At 45.2% G+C, this 12,592-nt stretch overlaps 1 protein-coding gene across 1 annotated transcript in view; it reads left to right on the forward strand.

Annotated features, from left to right (window-relative positions):
* Positions 1-1,805: 1,805 nt before the first annotated feature.
* TP63 (tumor protein p63) overlaps positions 1,806-12,592 on the forward strand; it is a 67,132-nt gene continuing 56,345 nt past the window's right edge. Inside the window, exon 1 of the mRNA XM_059479221.1 lies at positions 1,806-1,962. Within this exon, the coding sequence (XP_059335204.1) occupies positions 1,921-1,962 (42 nt within the window). The 5' untranslated portion in view covers positions 1,806-1,920. The remainder of the gene's footprint in view (positions 1,963-12,592) is intronic.

Below are 12,592 nucleotides of genomic sequence, written 5' to 3' on the forward strand. Positions count from 1 at the left end.
TGGTGAGCTTGCAGCGTCCTTTAATTTGCGGAGCTGCCGTGTGCCGGGAAGGCAGCCCAGGAGCCGCCAGCCCCTGAGCAGCGCAGCCTGCTCCACATCGCTTCCATCACCCCGGAGCCCCGTGAGCAGCGCAGCCTGCTCCACATCGCTTCCATCACCCCGGAGCCCCGTGAGCAGCGCAGCCTGCTCCACATCGCTTCCATCACCCCGGAGCCCCGTGAGCAGCACAGCCTGCTCCACATCGCTTCCATCACCCCGGAGCCCCGTGAGCAGCACAGCCTGCTCCACATCGCTTCCATCACCCCGGAGCCCCGTGAGCAGCGCAGCCTGCTCCACATCGCTTCCATCTCCCCGGAGCCCCAGTCCCCCCCTGCGGGTCCGGAGAAGCCGGGGTTAAATGGTGCCCGGGGCCAGGCGTGGCAGGAGCAGCAGCCGCTCCGGGGCAAAGCGGGGAGGTGCTGGGGCTGTGTGTGGGTGGCAGCCCTGCCCAGGACCTTTGTCCCTCCCTGCAAAGCCCCTGTGGTCTGTCTCTCGCCGCCCGCGGCAGGGCTCGGTATTCCCTGGCAGCGCTGGCAGTCCGCCCTTTGCGTTTCGGCAGAGCCCTGCGTGAACACCCGTGCTCAGATAAAGTTGGGAGCGCTGTCATTAGGCTGGGCCGCACTCTGCTCGGGATGTTTGGTTTCCTCTCCCCCCTCCCCAGCCCTGTGGAAAGGTGTTCTGTTTCGCCTGTCTCGGCGGCGCTCCGGGAGCAGCTGCCTTTGTTCTGCCGTGCATCCCGCTCGCCCGGCGGATCCTCATGGGGCTTGGGTGAGCCAGCCCAGCGCTGAGCTCGCACCCCGGCACCCCCGCTCCGGGGGACGCCAGGGCAGGACAGGGGGCTTGTCTGCTTGTCTAGAGTGAAATCACAGTGGGGATCTCTCCTGCAGATCTCGGCTAAGTGCTCTTCCTATCTTTTGAAAAGTTTGCTGTGGGCATCCTGTCCAGGTGGTTTTTACTGAGCAGCAGCACCCGAAAACTTGTCCCATATATTCATTTAACACCGTGAATCCCTTTGGATGGGTCGAGTCTTTTTTAACTTGTTTTTAAATCATGATGCAAGTTCGAAGCAACTGCAGAGGATGGGAAAAAATGTAGCTGGAGTGATGCCCTGCAAACACAGGACCTGTTGGCTGTGAGTGTGGATGGGAGCACACAGGTGACGGAGAATACAGCTGGGTTATGGTGCACAGAACCAGTGATTGATTCTCAGAAAGGTCCTTGGGGCTTTTGTCCCAAATCTGCACACAGCAGCAGCCAAATCCTCAGCTGCATTACCGTACCACTGGTGTCAAGCATTGCGTCTCGATCCCTTTGTGAATATTTAGGTTCTTGGTAGCAGCCAAGCCGGTCGGTGCCTGGAAAAAAACAGCCCTGGAATCTTTGTAGAAAATAAATAGGAGAAGTTTCTTGGAGCAGCTCCTTTAGAGCAATCCCATAGCTCTCTTGAGTTCCTAAACTTGTAGAAAAGTGACAGGGGAAAGTTATTGTTTCTTTTCTTTTCTCTGCCTGTCTTTTCTTTTTTTCTTTTCTCTTTTTTTGGCCATTCCCCCCTCCTTCCCTTCCCTTTGCTTTTTAGAGATTGGTGATAAGGAATTCTAACTACTTAATGAGCTGGGAGAGGCCTCTCTCCATTGGAGTGGAGGACTCCAGGTGGCACTTTGACAGATTGGACAGGTAAGGCAGGAGAGCCCCACCTCCTCCTCCTTGCCTATAGTTAGGTATATAAGGGAAACTTCAATTATGCAGAGAGGCACACTCTGAGTCCTGTTATCTCCACAGTATCATCCCATATTTTTAGGGTCTTCTAGGGGGTGGGAGGTGTTTGTCAAAATCCTGGAGCCAGAAGAAAGAACAGCAGCGTTGATCAATTTGACTGCTAACATGTTGTACCTGGAAAACAATGCCCAGTCCCAGTATAGCGAGGTAAGGACTCTAGGTTTCAGCTGTGATATCACTAATGTATTTTTATTTTTAGTGAATATGTGCAGTTTCTTCACCCCTGAAGTTAGGTGTGGAATATACACTTGTTTTTGTGAGACTTTTGCATTTTACAATGGGAAGCAGAGTTTGTTGGGCTAAATATCTAAATGAGAGCGAACTTCAAATCTTTACATTTGGGACAGCAAATTTGTTTTGGGAAGCCTGATCAGCCAACATAATTTTCTTTCACTGGAGAAGCAAGGCAAGGCAGTTTTTATGGTGGGCAATGCACACAGATTGCATTCCTGTAGCAGTCTGAATACTAGCTGTGTTGTCTGCATTATAACTCTTTTACGAGTCTTTTATTGCCAAAATTACTGCTTGTGGTTTCAAGTGGATGGTATCTAGGAAATAACTAAAATTGTGTTAAAAATCCCTTCTTAGGTTACTTTTTAAAGCATAAAAATATGCAAACAAAGGTCCTCTGCTGCAAATGCTGTGTTAGCGTCCGCACCAACACCTCTTTTACTCAGTGCTGTTTATACCTTGCCTCATAACTTGCAGCAGCAAGGTATTTTACACAGAGTGTTTGCAGAGGCATATTATATAAGGATAAATGCGTGTACAATAGATGCATTTTACTTTCTACTGCCCTTTGCACTTCATGAGTGTGAGTGGGAAGCAAACTTCAGGTGCAGCTTTGATTGGATTTTTTAAAATTATTTATTTAATTGCTTTTAACCAGCTTGGTTCAATGCTTTGTAAGGTGGCAGTGGAGAGGATTGCCACACGCTGTGCAAATCTTGGAGGAAGTTACTGGGGTTGAGGGAGATCTAACGACAATATTGGTTTACATTCCAGCGGAGACAGCAGCTGTGTTGACACTTGCCAGAGTGGCAAAGCAGCCAAAGCTCTGTGTGCGCGTGTGTGTATATTCCTGAAGAAAAGGCTTCAAGTGGAGGGCACGGGGTACGAGCCCCAAAGCAGACAGAACCTCAGCCACTTGGGAGAGAAAACAAAGTAGAAATTGAAAGGCGGAGAGCATAGCTGGGAGATGAGGCAGGTGGCGAGGAGAAGCCTGTTGGAGGTTTACTCAAGGCTTGCACGCCTGGGATGGCGGGTCTGTGACTGGGGAGAGCGAGAGGTAAACTGAAACCAGCGTGCTCTCCCCGTCCCTGTCTGCAGGGAGCCCAAACCCCTGTGCGTGTGCGCCCGCTTCCTCTGCTCCTCCATGCAGGAGACCCAAATGGGTGACTTTTGTTTTTTTCCTAGGTTAATTATAAACTCTTAAATGTGGAGAGAGCCCTTCTTGGAGTGTTTGCTTGGTGTTATTTGTCTGCTGCTATCTGATCAACTTTCGCTGAATAGCAGCAGTGGGGCTGTGGAGTCCCTATGGTTGACTGGCTGGGCTCATCTGTCAGGAGCGATGCGCTCAGGAGCGTTCTCACTCTGCTTTAATGCCACTCGTCACTGCTGCTGTCAGGGGAGGTTTTTAAAAGGCTTTAGCACTGATTTTTTTTTCTTTTTTTTCCACCTCCCCTTGCTCTCCCTCTTACCTCCTTGGATTTGAACAAGGTGCACTGACTTTATTCATCCAGTGAAGCATTGTACTCTGGGGAAGGCAAACCCCATTAGCATTGACTTGGCTTCATTTCTGAGGAAGAGCAGCCTTGCTAATGACTTGTCTCAAAAGAGAGGGAGACTTGTTAATGCTCAATTAAAATATATTGGTAATGATGAACCTCACCCACCTTAAGCTTGCAAACAAGAAGTAGACTTTGGCATGAATTCCTTAGAAAAGAAGAAAAAAAATAAAAAGCTTTCAATGTGCAAATAGAAGCAGAACTTTGTCACTGCTAATTGCAGTTCAGATGTTAGAGCTGTTGCTGGGTTGGTCACAAGGCAGACATACCAACTCATGAACAACTTAGTATCGGCGACTTTCTGGGTAGAAATGGACCTTATTTAAGGGAAGGAAATAATTTCCCCTATATTAAAGTCAAGTTTTAAGATGAAGAGCAGGGGTCGCTCTCTCATCCCAAGCCTGTTGCTTGGGGTGCTGTGCCCAGCCACCCCAGGATGTTGGCTGCGTGCTGGCAGATGCTGAGCTCTGCTGTCCTCACACACTGGCTCCGTGGTGCCTTCAGCCCTGGGAATGCATTCCCAGCCTGGGAACGGGCCCTTGCACCCTTGCACAAGCCCCAGTGCAGGCTGTGTGGCCGGGGCGGTGAGCTTGCACCATCGCCCACAGCCACCCGTGCCTGCGAGCGGGGTGCCCAACACCATGGGCAGATGGGTTCCTTCCAAATGGGTCAAATCTGCTTGGGAAAAGCTGAGAGAGGGGAGAAGGGTGTTAAAGTGAATCACAGCCCTGGGAGGCTGGAGGTAGAACCTGTTTGAACCACTTTTTCAGCTTAATCTATCCCAGCATTTGATCTGGGTCAGTTGTAAGAATAATTAAGCTCTTTGTTGGTAGAGCACTGGACTTGATGACCCTGGAGATGTGCTCTTGTGTGCTTATGAGTAGGTGATGTGAAAAGGAGAGAGACTTTGGGTGGTTATTAATAGGATGATGAGGTATTGATGAATAGGAACCCTTTGAATGTCGCTGTGTCTTCCTGCCTGATCTCCACATGTGGAATTTTGTGTTGTGTACAAATGTTTGTGAGATAACATGCACAAAATTGGGTGTGAAGGAGAGAACCTGCAAGTTTGTCTGGTCTTGTCCAAGTTTCCTGTGTCCTTATGAGGGGAGATGAGAGCAGTAGAGATTCCCTATAGGGACTCTTGGGTTCCTCTGCAGTTTGGCTGAGTGATGATGCAGAGTTTGGAGTGCTTGCTAAAATCAAATTAAATCATTGCCAAAAGAATAAACGCATCTTGTTCAAACACTGATAAGAAATATGTGCCATGACTTTTTATTATATCCGTCATCCTTCCCAAAGATCTTCCTGCTCTTTGTGGGAGACAAATTAAAGAATCTCTTTCCGTTAAGATTTTTATCATCGTTGTGGGGGGAAATTAGTTTTATTCTAAAAGAACTTGTGCACTGCTTTATGGGTTTTTGGCAGCATTCCTTCACACTGAAAATTAAGAAGGGCAATATATATATGACTGCAAATATCTTTGAGGGTTAGGATAGCCTCTTCAGAAGGGTGCATTTTGGTTTTGTTTTTCTTGTCTCTCTTAGCTTTTAAGTAATAATTCACATGTGTGTGTTTGAGTTGCAGTGCCCTGGGTGTGAGTCCTTTCTTTGTAGGAGCAGTTCAGCAAACCTTAGTTTAAGGTGAAAGACTCTGGGTGTTGAGATATAACTGGTATTTTGAGCATCAGCTTCATTTGTGTGCAGTGAAAGTGTGTCCAGGGTTTATCATGCTTGTTGTCAGCTTGGATTTGGCTGAGAGCTACCAGAGGACAAAGCTGTGACTTTGCTTGGCTGATTTTGCAACATGGCACAGTTGTCATTTGACAAAGGCTCTTTCCCTCTTGCTGCCCCTTCTCTGTGGCCCGCAGCCAAACTTGAGGTAAAGGAAGCAATCTCTCAGAGATGCTGCCTGGTTGCTGCCCAGAAGAGAAGCCCACCTGCTTCCTTCCTGGAGGTATCAGGAGGAAAGGATTGTCTGTGCATTAGCCTCTGAACCCCACATCTTGTCTAACCAATGATGAAAACATTTGGATAAATGCTATATAAAGCCTAACACTGGATAGATGCTGTATAAAGCCTATTTTTTTTTTCTCAAGGCAGAAGGCTTTGGCTCAACCAGATTATCTCTCCTGCTCTCCTGTTTGTGATGCTATCTTGGAGTTTTGCTGGCTCTGAGCAGGCAAGCAATTCCCAGTCCCTGGGGAGGGAAATCTCTTCCTGAGCTGTGCAGGATTCATGCCTTCCAGTGGACTCTCTTTATTTAAATGGTATCAACACCCCACATGGGTGGGCACAGTCTATCATTAGGAGCAAGAAATAGGGAGATGCATTGGAGGTTGTGTTTCATGATGGTATCCCTGCAATTCCAGCTACGCTTCTTGTGCATTCATCCTTCAATTTTGCTGTAATTGCACTTAGGGGATTAAAGTTTTTGTGATGTGGTGCCATCTGTGCAGGCTGGAGAGGCATATGTCTTATCCTTGAGCTGCAGAGGTCTTCTGCAAGATTGCAGAGGCCCTATATAGCCAGGTTCTCTTTTTTCAAAGAGGTTTTCAAACTGCATTCCAGTTGCAAAGGTTTAATCTGAAGATGAAAAGCCGAAGGTTGGAAATGAGCTGATATTTTGTTTGGAGAGACTAAGTGGATGCTACTGCCCTGTTTGGGTTTGCCAGGGAAGAGGGTTAAGTAGACTGGAGAGATGGGTAGCGGGAAGTTGAGACCTGCCTCTTGCCATGTGCCCACCTCCCTCCTGGCTGAAACAAGGGGATCGTGCTGCAGGAAAAACACAGGGAAGGGCAGGAGTTGAGTATGCTTCCAGTAAAGATCCACCCCTCACTGCAGCAGGTTTGTCATGCCATGGATTGCCTTTTGTTCTCTCCTAGGGTACCAAAAGTTTCCTGTGGTAGTATGGGCAGTAGGACCCCTATGCAGAGCAGCAAGTTGGGGATTTTGCCTGGAGAAATCCTCTCCTTGTTTAGGTGGAGGGATGAGCCCTCAGCAGATTGTAACCTGCATGTGGATGGAAAAAATAAAATGTGTGCTTTATCACACAGAAATGAAACCTGCTGACATTTGACCATCTGCACTGCTTTAACTGCACAGTACTTGTGCAGAAATCAGGGCAGTCTGGCTGTGTGTGAAGTGTTGGTACTGCTCAGTTACGTACGTGCTCTGGGGTTTGTACAGTCATGTAATTACACTTGACATCAGATTGGAAATGGCAGCTCCATTTTATAATTTTCCATGGTCAAAAGAAAGATTAGTAAGCACTATGAAATCAGGGACAGATGATCTTCTCAGTTTCTTGTTTCATTTGGCAAAAAATAACCCCAACTAAATATTTTCTAGTAGGAAAATACATTTTTCAGTGTGAGAGATGAAAAAGAGCTGCCATTGCAGCGTGGTCAGGATGTTTTACGTCTTGAAGTGGTTGCAACAGGTGATCCATTTTCTTTGCTGTAAATTGACATTGTTTGAGAAGGGATGAAATTATCCATATATATATATAGGGGGGTGTGTGTATATATCTACATAGTCTGGTAATGTTTTTTCCTTGGGGACTAGAATTGCTCTTTTGACTAGTTATTTTTATTGGTCTGACTTGAATCTTTGATGGTGTCACCAACACCAATTTCTCTGATTTTCTTCTTCCAGCATGAGCCCAGTTATGCTATTGCCTACCTTCCTCAGGAGCTATTTTTCTTTCTTTTTACCTGCTTTGTTTTAAATAATGATCTAATGGCTTTAAGTTGAGTGAAATAGTTTTTTTTTCTCCTTGGGCATAGAGAAACACCAGAAAGGAACTTTTTCTACCTTGTGTTTCAGCCCATCTGGTGGCAACCTTTTTGTTTGCATTTGTCAAGTTATGCCTTGTGGAAAATATAAACTCTGTGGAAGGGTTTATTTCCAGTTGCAGCTCTGTTTACTGTGAGACAGAAGCTTCAGTAGATCTATGAAGAAGACATGGCATTTGCAACAGGAAAGTTGTGGATGTGGGATGTGAGAGGGTGTAAACCATTTGCTTTGCACTTTTTCCTCTGGAAGGCATTAGTTATAACTAGTGGAGAAACTACTTATTTCATTATCGTGGAGGGCTGAATAAAAGCGGGTGTTGCCTGGCTCAAGGCAAATTTTAAATTCTATTTACAAAATGTTCCCACTGAAAAAAAAAATCTGGAAACGCTTCAGAAAGGAGCTCTTGCACCGATGGATTTGTGCTAGACATTGTTAAACCCTGTTATTTTTCTGGCACTGCCTCCAACGCCTCTTGAGAATGTGCAGAGTAGGCAATAAAATGAATGCAACTCTTTTAAAGCTAGGTTGCATAAATCATGAGAAAGGAGAGGAGCTTCTTGTACTCCAACAGCAGCACTCACTCCATCCTCTCCAGCACAGAAGTGAGCTCAAAGCTCTTTGTGCCACTTGGCCTGGATTAGTATTAAGTCACTTTTGGTATCAAGTAGAATTAAGAGGAAAATAATTACTCTCCAAGGGTGTTAAGGTTCGACTTTTTTTCCCCTTGCACGTGCTTTCTGGATTCTGTCTCAGTGCCATGATCCTTGCAGTCCCCTGTCAGCTCTCCAAGGCAGTGATCTTTAGTGTGACACGCGAGCTCAGCCATGGTCAGGCATGCGGGTGGGTCTCTCCAATGAATAAACTTGCTGTTCTTAAAAATCTCCCTGTTTTGTTTTGTTTTCTTCAGTTACAGTACTAAATTATTTCTGAGAAATCTTCCCGTTTTCAGTCTCCCAGAGCTTCCCATCAGAACTTTGCTGTGCTGGGCGAAGAGGCTGTAATTGTCAGATGGATTAAAGAGCTGTAGGAGCAGACCATGACATAAAGCTTTCTGTATAGCAGCCCAGAACATACAAGGCTTTGCAGTTGATGATTTGGCTGTGAGTTACTGGCAAGAAAGGTTCACCCCTGTTTCTCTGCACTATTTCATATAAGCACACTAGGTCCTGGGTGAGAATCTTGGCTCTCTTCTAAAGGAGGGCCTATGAGAGCCTCTCCAGGGTTAGCTTAGCTGCTGGGCCAAGGAGCAAAGAGCAGGGGGATTGGGGTTTTACTTCTGTAAGGCTGCTAATAGAAGGAGTAAACCCAATAAGAAATAACTGTTCAGTAAATCTCAGATAAGACCCTGGAAAGGTTTAGGTCCTTGGCATTGGCAAATGCCTCTTTGGAAACTTGAATTTAAATTTGGTGATTTTATTTGAAATTACTGGCCATTGTTATTAGCTTGATGTACAAGCAAGCAACAAAAACCATGGAAGATGTCCAGGGCAGCTTTTTGGTTGGTTGAATGTTTGCCTTTTTAATTTTTTAAAATTTTTTTTTTTTGTGCCTGTTGTTTTTTTTTTTTTTAATTTGTACTAGAATTGAGTCACCTGGGAATTGATCCAAGTGTGCTCAGTGATATCTTGTATTTTTGCAAATCTCTTGCCACTGCTGTTTCACTTGGGGTCTTAGTGGAACAGCTAAAGGAGCAGAGTTTTAACCAGGATGTGTGTGTTCTATCTTGAGTGGATGGCTTGAGGTGTGATGTATTTCTGGGCTTGTGCTCGGTCGTCCGCTCACTCTGGAAGTGGACCCGAGTGGCAAGGCTGAGCACGCTTGAAAATTAATGCATTGATTGGAGCCCAGCAGCCTCTTGGGATCAATTCCAGAGTTTGGATCCGGATTAAACTTCCCCCCAAGGACTTTGGGAAGTGGTGTACAAGGGGACCTGGTGAAATTTGAGACTAGTCCAACTTCCTCAAGATGGCAAGAGGATGAATGTTTTAACGAAGGGCAAGAAAGTGGGAGGAGACGCCCAGCTTAGGGAGGGAAGGGGAAATATTTTATGGTGGGGTAGTGTCTGGGAATGAAAGGGATGGATTGTGTCTCAGCAGATATGAATCTTTCAGTTTTAATCCACATCTAGGAAGTAAATACACAGAATCTTGCCAGCTATGGGGAGAGGGGAGGAGGTGCTGGGCTCCTGGGCTGTGCTGCTGAGGCAGAAATGTCTGTGCTGCAGAGCCCTGGTCCAGCTGTGTCAGGGGATGATGCACAGGGCTGGAGCACAGCGCCTCGGGAGCCAAGGGGAACAGAACAATGGGAATAGGTGGATGCCAGCAGAAGTGTTGAGTCAGCAACTGGATCTCTGCTGATGGGAAATGACTGAAAAGTGTATTTAATAATTTTGCTTGTTTGTTTTAGCTTTTTTAGGTAATGTCATGGGGTCTTTGGGAATCACAAAAGTATTTTTTGGAGAGCGATGGCACAAAAAAAAATTTCTAAGTGCTCTGTAAAATTTGGATTCTGCAGATTTAAGTTATGTCTGAGATTCTCAGTAGCCTCTGCAAGCCTTTACTGTGATTTCTCACTGCTGCAGTTCTGTTCTGCATTTCATCCATAGTCAAAGGATTGGCTCCTCAGGAGTGCTGGTGGTGATTGACTAGAACTGAATAGATGAGTAAATCTCCCTCCACTTTCTTTCAGCAGCAGGAAAGTATGCAAGAAGTTCTTTTAAAGGAAACTAGAATGTACCCTGGCTAGGTGTCACCAGGACTTTGCCACTTCAGTATCATGCAGTAGTTTTCTGTTTCCAAAGTTGAGATGAGCCTTGGTCAGTCCACTGTGTTTTGTGTCTGAAAGGAATTGTGAATGTTCAAGTTGGGGGGGGTAGGGAGTTTAATGTGGTGTCTGATGGAAATTAGTAGGTATATTATTACTCAGAAATCTGGAACAGCTTTCTCTATGCACAGGGAAAGGTTTGTGCATCTGAATATCTCAAATGGAAATCTCTGAAGCTGTGCCTTGCATAAATGACCACGGCACCGTGTGTCCTGGTGCTTGGTGCAGTCAGTAGTATTGGACAGGGAGGGAAGTGCTGAAAACTGAGTTTAGTTTTGCTGTTAGACATTGGAAGCCCCATGGCAGAGAGCCCATTGGAAATCCTGCATGTGCAGCATATGTGGCAAAGTGATTGCAATACTTGGGGAAAATATTCTTGATGTTTATAAAGCTGATGGAGTGAAGCCACTGTGAAAGAGGCAGTGCCTTTGCATGGATGTTGTGTCTGTGTGCACTCACACCCCCTCTCTCAAAGACAGCTTTTGTGTTTCGTGTATGCACAGCCTGGCATCTTTGGAAAACACCACATAAAGTTCCTGCTCACCTCTGAGTAAGCTGCAGTAGTGATGTGAAGCTGTTGCTGATACAGGTCTCCTGGCTGTGTGTATCCTGCTGTACTGAACCCCAACAGATCCTTGGGCTCAGGCAATGCCAGCTTGGTGCAGCCCAGGAGCTGCTTTGCTACAAAAACTAGTGTTGGAAGGCAAAGCCCTGCCTCCTTTTGTTCTCTGCAGTTGGGATCTAATCCAAATTTGGCATCCAGTCCTCTTGACTCCCCCCTCAACCTTGAAAGCTTTTCAGTCTGCTGTTTTGTGTCCAGGCTTTTGGGGTCACCATGCAAGAGTTTTCTTGCTTGATTTGGACAGAAGCAATGGCCAAATACATTAAAAAATCCACTAGATCTTCCTTTTACCTATAAGGACTCTGATTCTGCAGTGTAACCCTTTTCCTCTGCTTGCTCTAACTTGTTTTGATCTGCCCTTTGCCCTCCTATAACTCTTCTTATGAATTCTTATATTCCATAGTTGCACCATGCTTCAAAGAGTGGGCGTGGGGGGTTTATGTGTGTGGCTTTTTTTTTTTCTTTTTTCTTTTTCTCTTTTTTTGTTCCTGTGTGTTTAACTGCTTGACTTATTTAACTTGCAGATTATCTGAATTTCTTGTTCTGACTAAAATGCTACCTAGCTGGAGTATTTTATTTCATGTCTAAAAGATGATGCATTTGGATTTTATTGAGCATAATGATGAATTTGGGAGCTAACTTCAATTCCTGGTTCTAATCTGACTCTGGTTATTCACTGTCCTTGTGCCCTTTGGCCATACTTTGGTGGTTACTGTGCCTGCAGCCTTTCACTGTGGATGACGCACAGATATCCTGTCCAGCCTAAGCTGCCCTCTCAACACAATAAAATGCTGCATGTCTGAGATGACTGATAACATCAATGGTTACTGTCCAGTAAAGAGCTTTAGAAACAAGGCAGCTTTAATCAACTACTGGAGTTTTCCTCTCCAGCCCCTGCTTCTCCTCCCCACCTCCCCATTTGTATTTTAATTGGTCCCTCTTAATGTTTAAAGTTTTTATTTTTTTATCCAACTTTTCAGCATTGCTGTACAAACTCAGCACATAGGATTTCTGGGCAGCTGTCTGAGCTAGGATCTCACAGTTGTTCTCAGCCACTGAAATCAGGCAAAAAAAGCCTTGCCAAGATCTTGGCATTTTTTTCTGATGCAGGTCTTTGTCTTGAGTTATATTTACATCTCCTGGGAGCACAAGGGGGTGCTTTTCCTATTTGTCTGTGCTTTATGGCTCTTCAGATCTTTGTTGATGTTGTGTTGTCCAGCTGGTAATAGGAGAATGTAGGAAACTCTTGGCTTCTCTTTCAGTTTTAGGAAGCTGAGTGTTTGGGTTATTAATCAATTTCTTTTAAGATCATGGAGTTGTAATGTCTTGTGATTTCATGTGTTTCACAGAGATGATATTGTATGATTTACTTTTTTTTTTTACTGCCTTCTCTTTTTTGTTGGTACGTTTTCAAATTACATGTCAAATAAATTACTAAGCACGAGCTCAGGGTCAAGAAATGACTGTGTGCAGTGGGGGTGGGTCTTGGACTTTCCTGTTTTAAACTGTCTGAATTTTCAAAATAACTGAGCATAGCAGAGATACTCTAATGAAAGTGGTTTATGTTTATGAAAGGGACTTTTTGTTTTTATAAAGCTTTATAGTCTAAAAACCCTAAAATTACTTTCAGAAACACTGTAGCTTTCTATGCAAGTAGAACTTTTTTCAAGAGCCCGATTTAGAAATTTTTTTAAGAGCCTTAAATGCTGCTCTAGGGAAATCAGGGGTTTTATTTTTATGTGCACTGG

Source organism: Ammospiza nelsoni, chromosome 10 (assembly GCF_027579445.1).
Source record: "Ammospiza nelsoni isolate bAmmNel1 chromosome 10, bAmmNel1.pri, whole genome shotgun sequence".
Lineage (NCBI taxonomy): Eukaryota > Metazoa > Chordata > Aves > Passeriformes > Passerellidae > Ammospiza > Ammospiza nelsoni.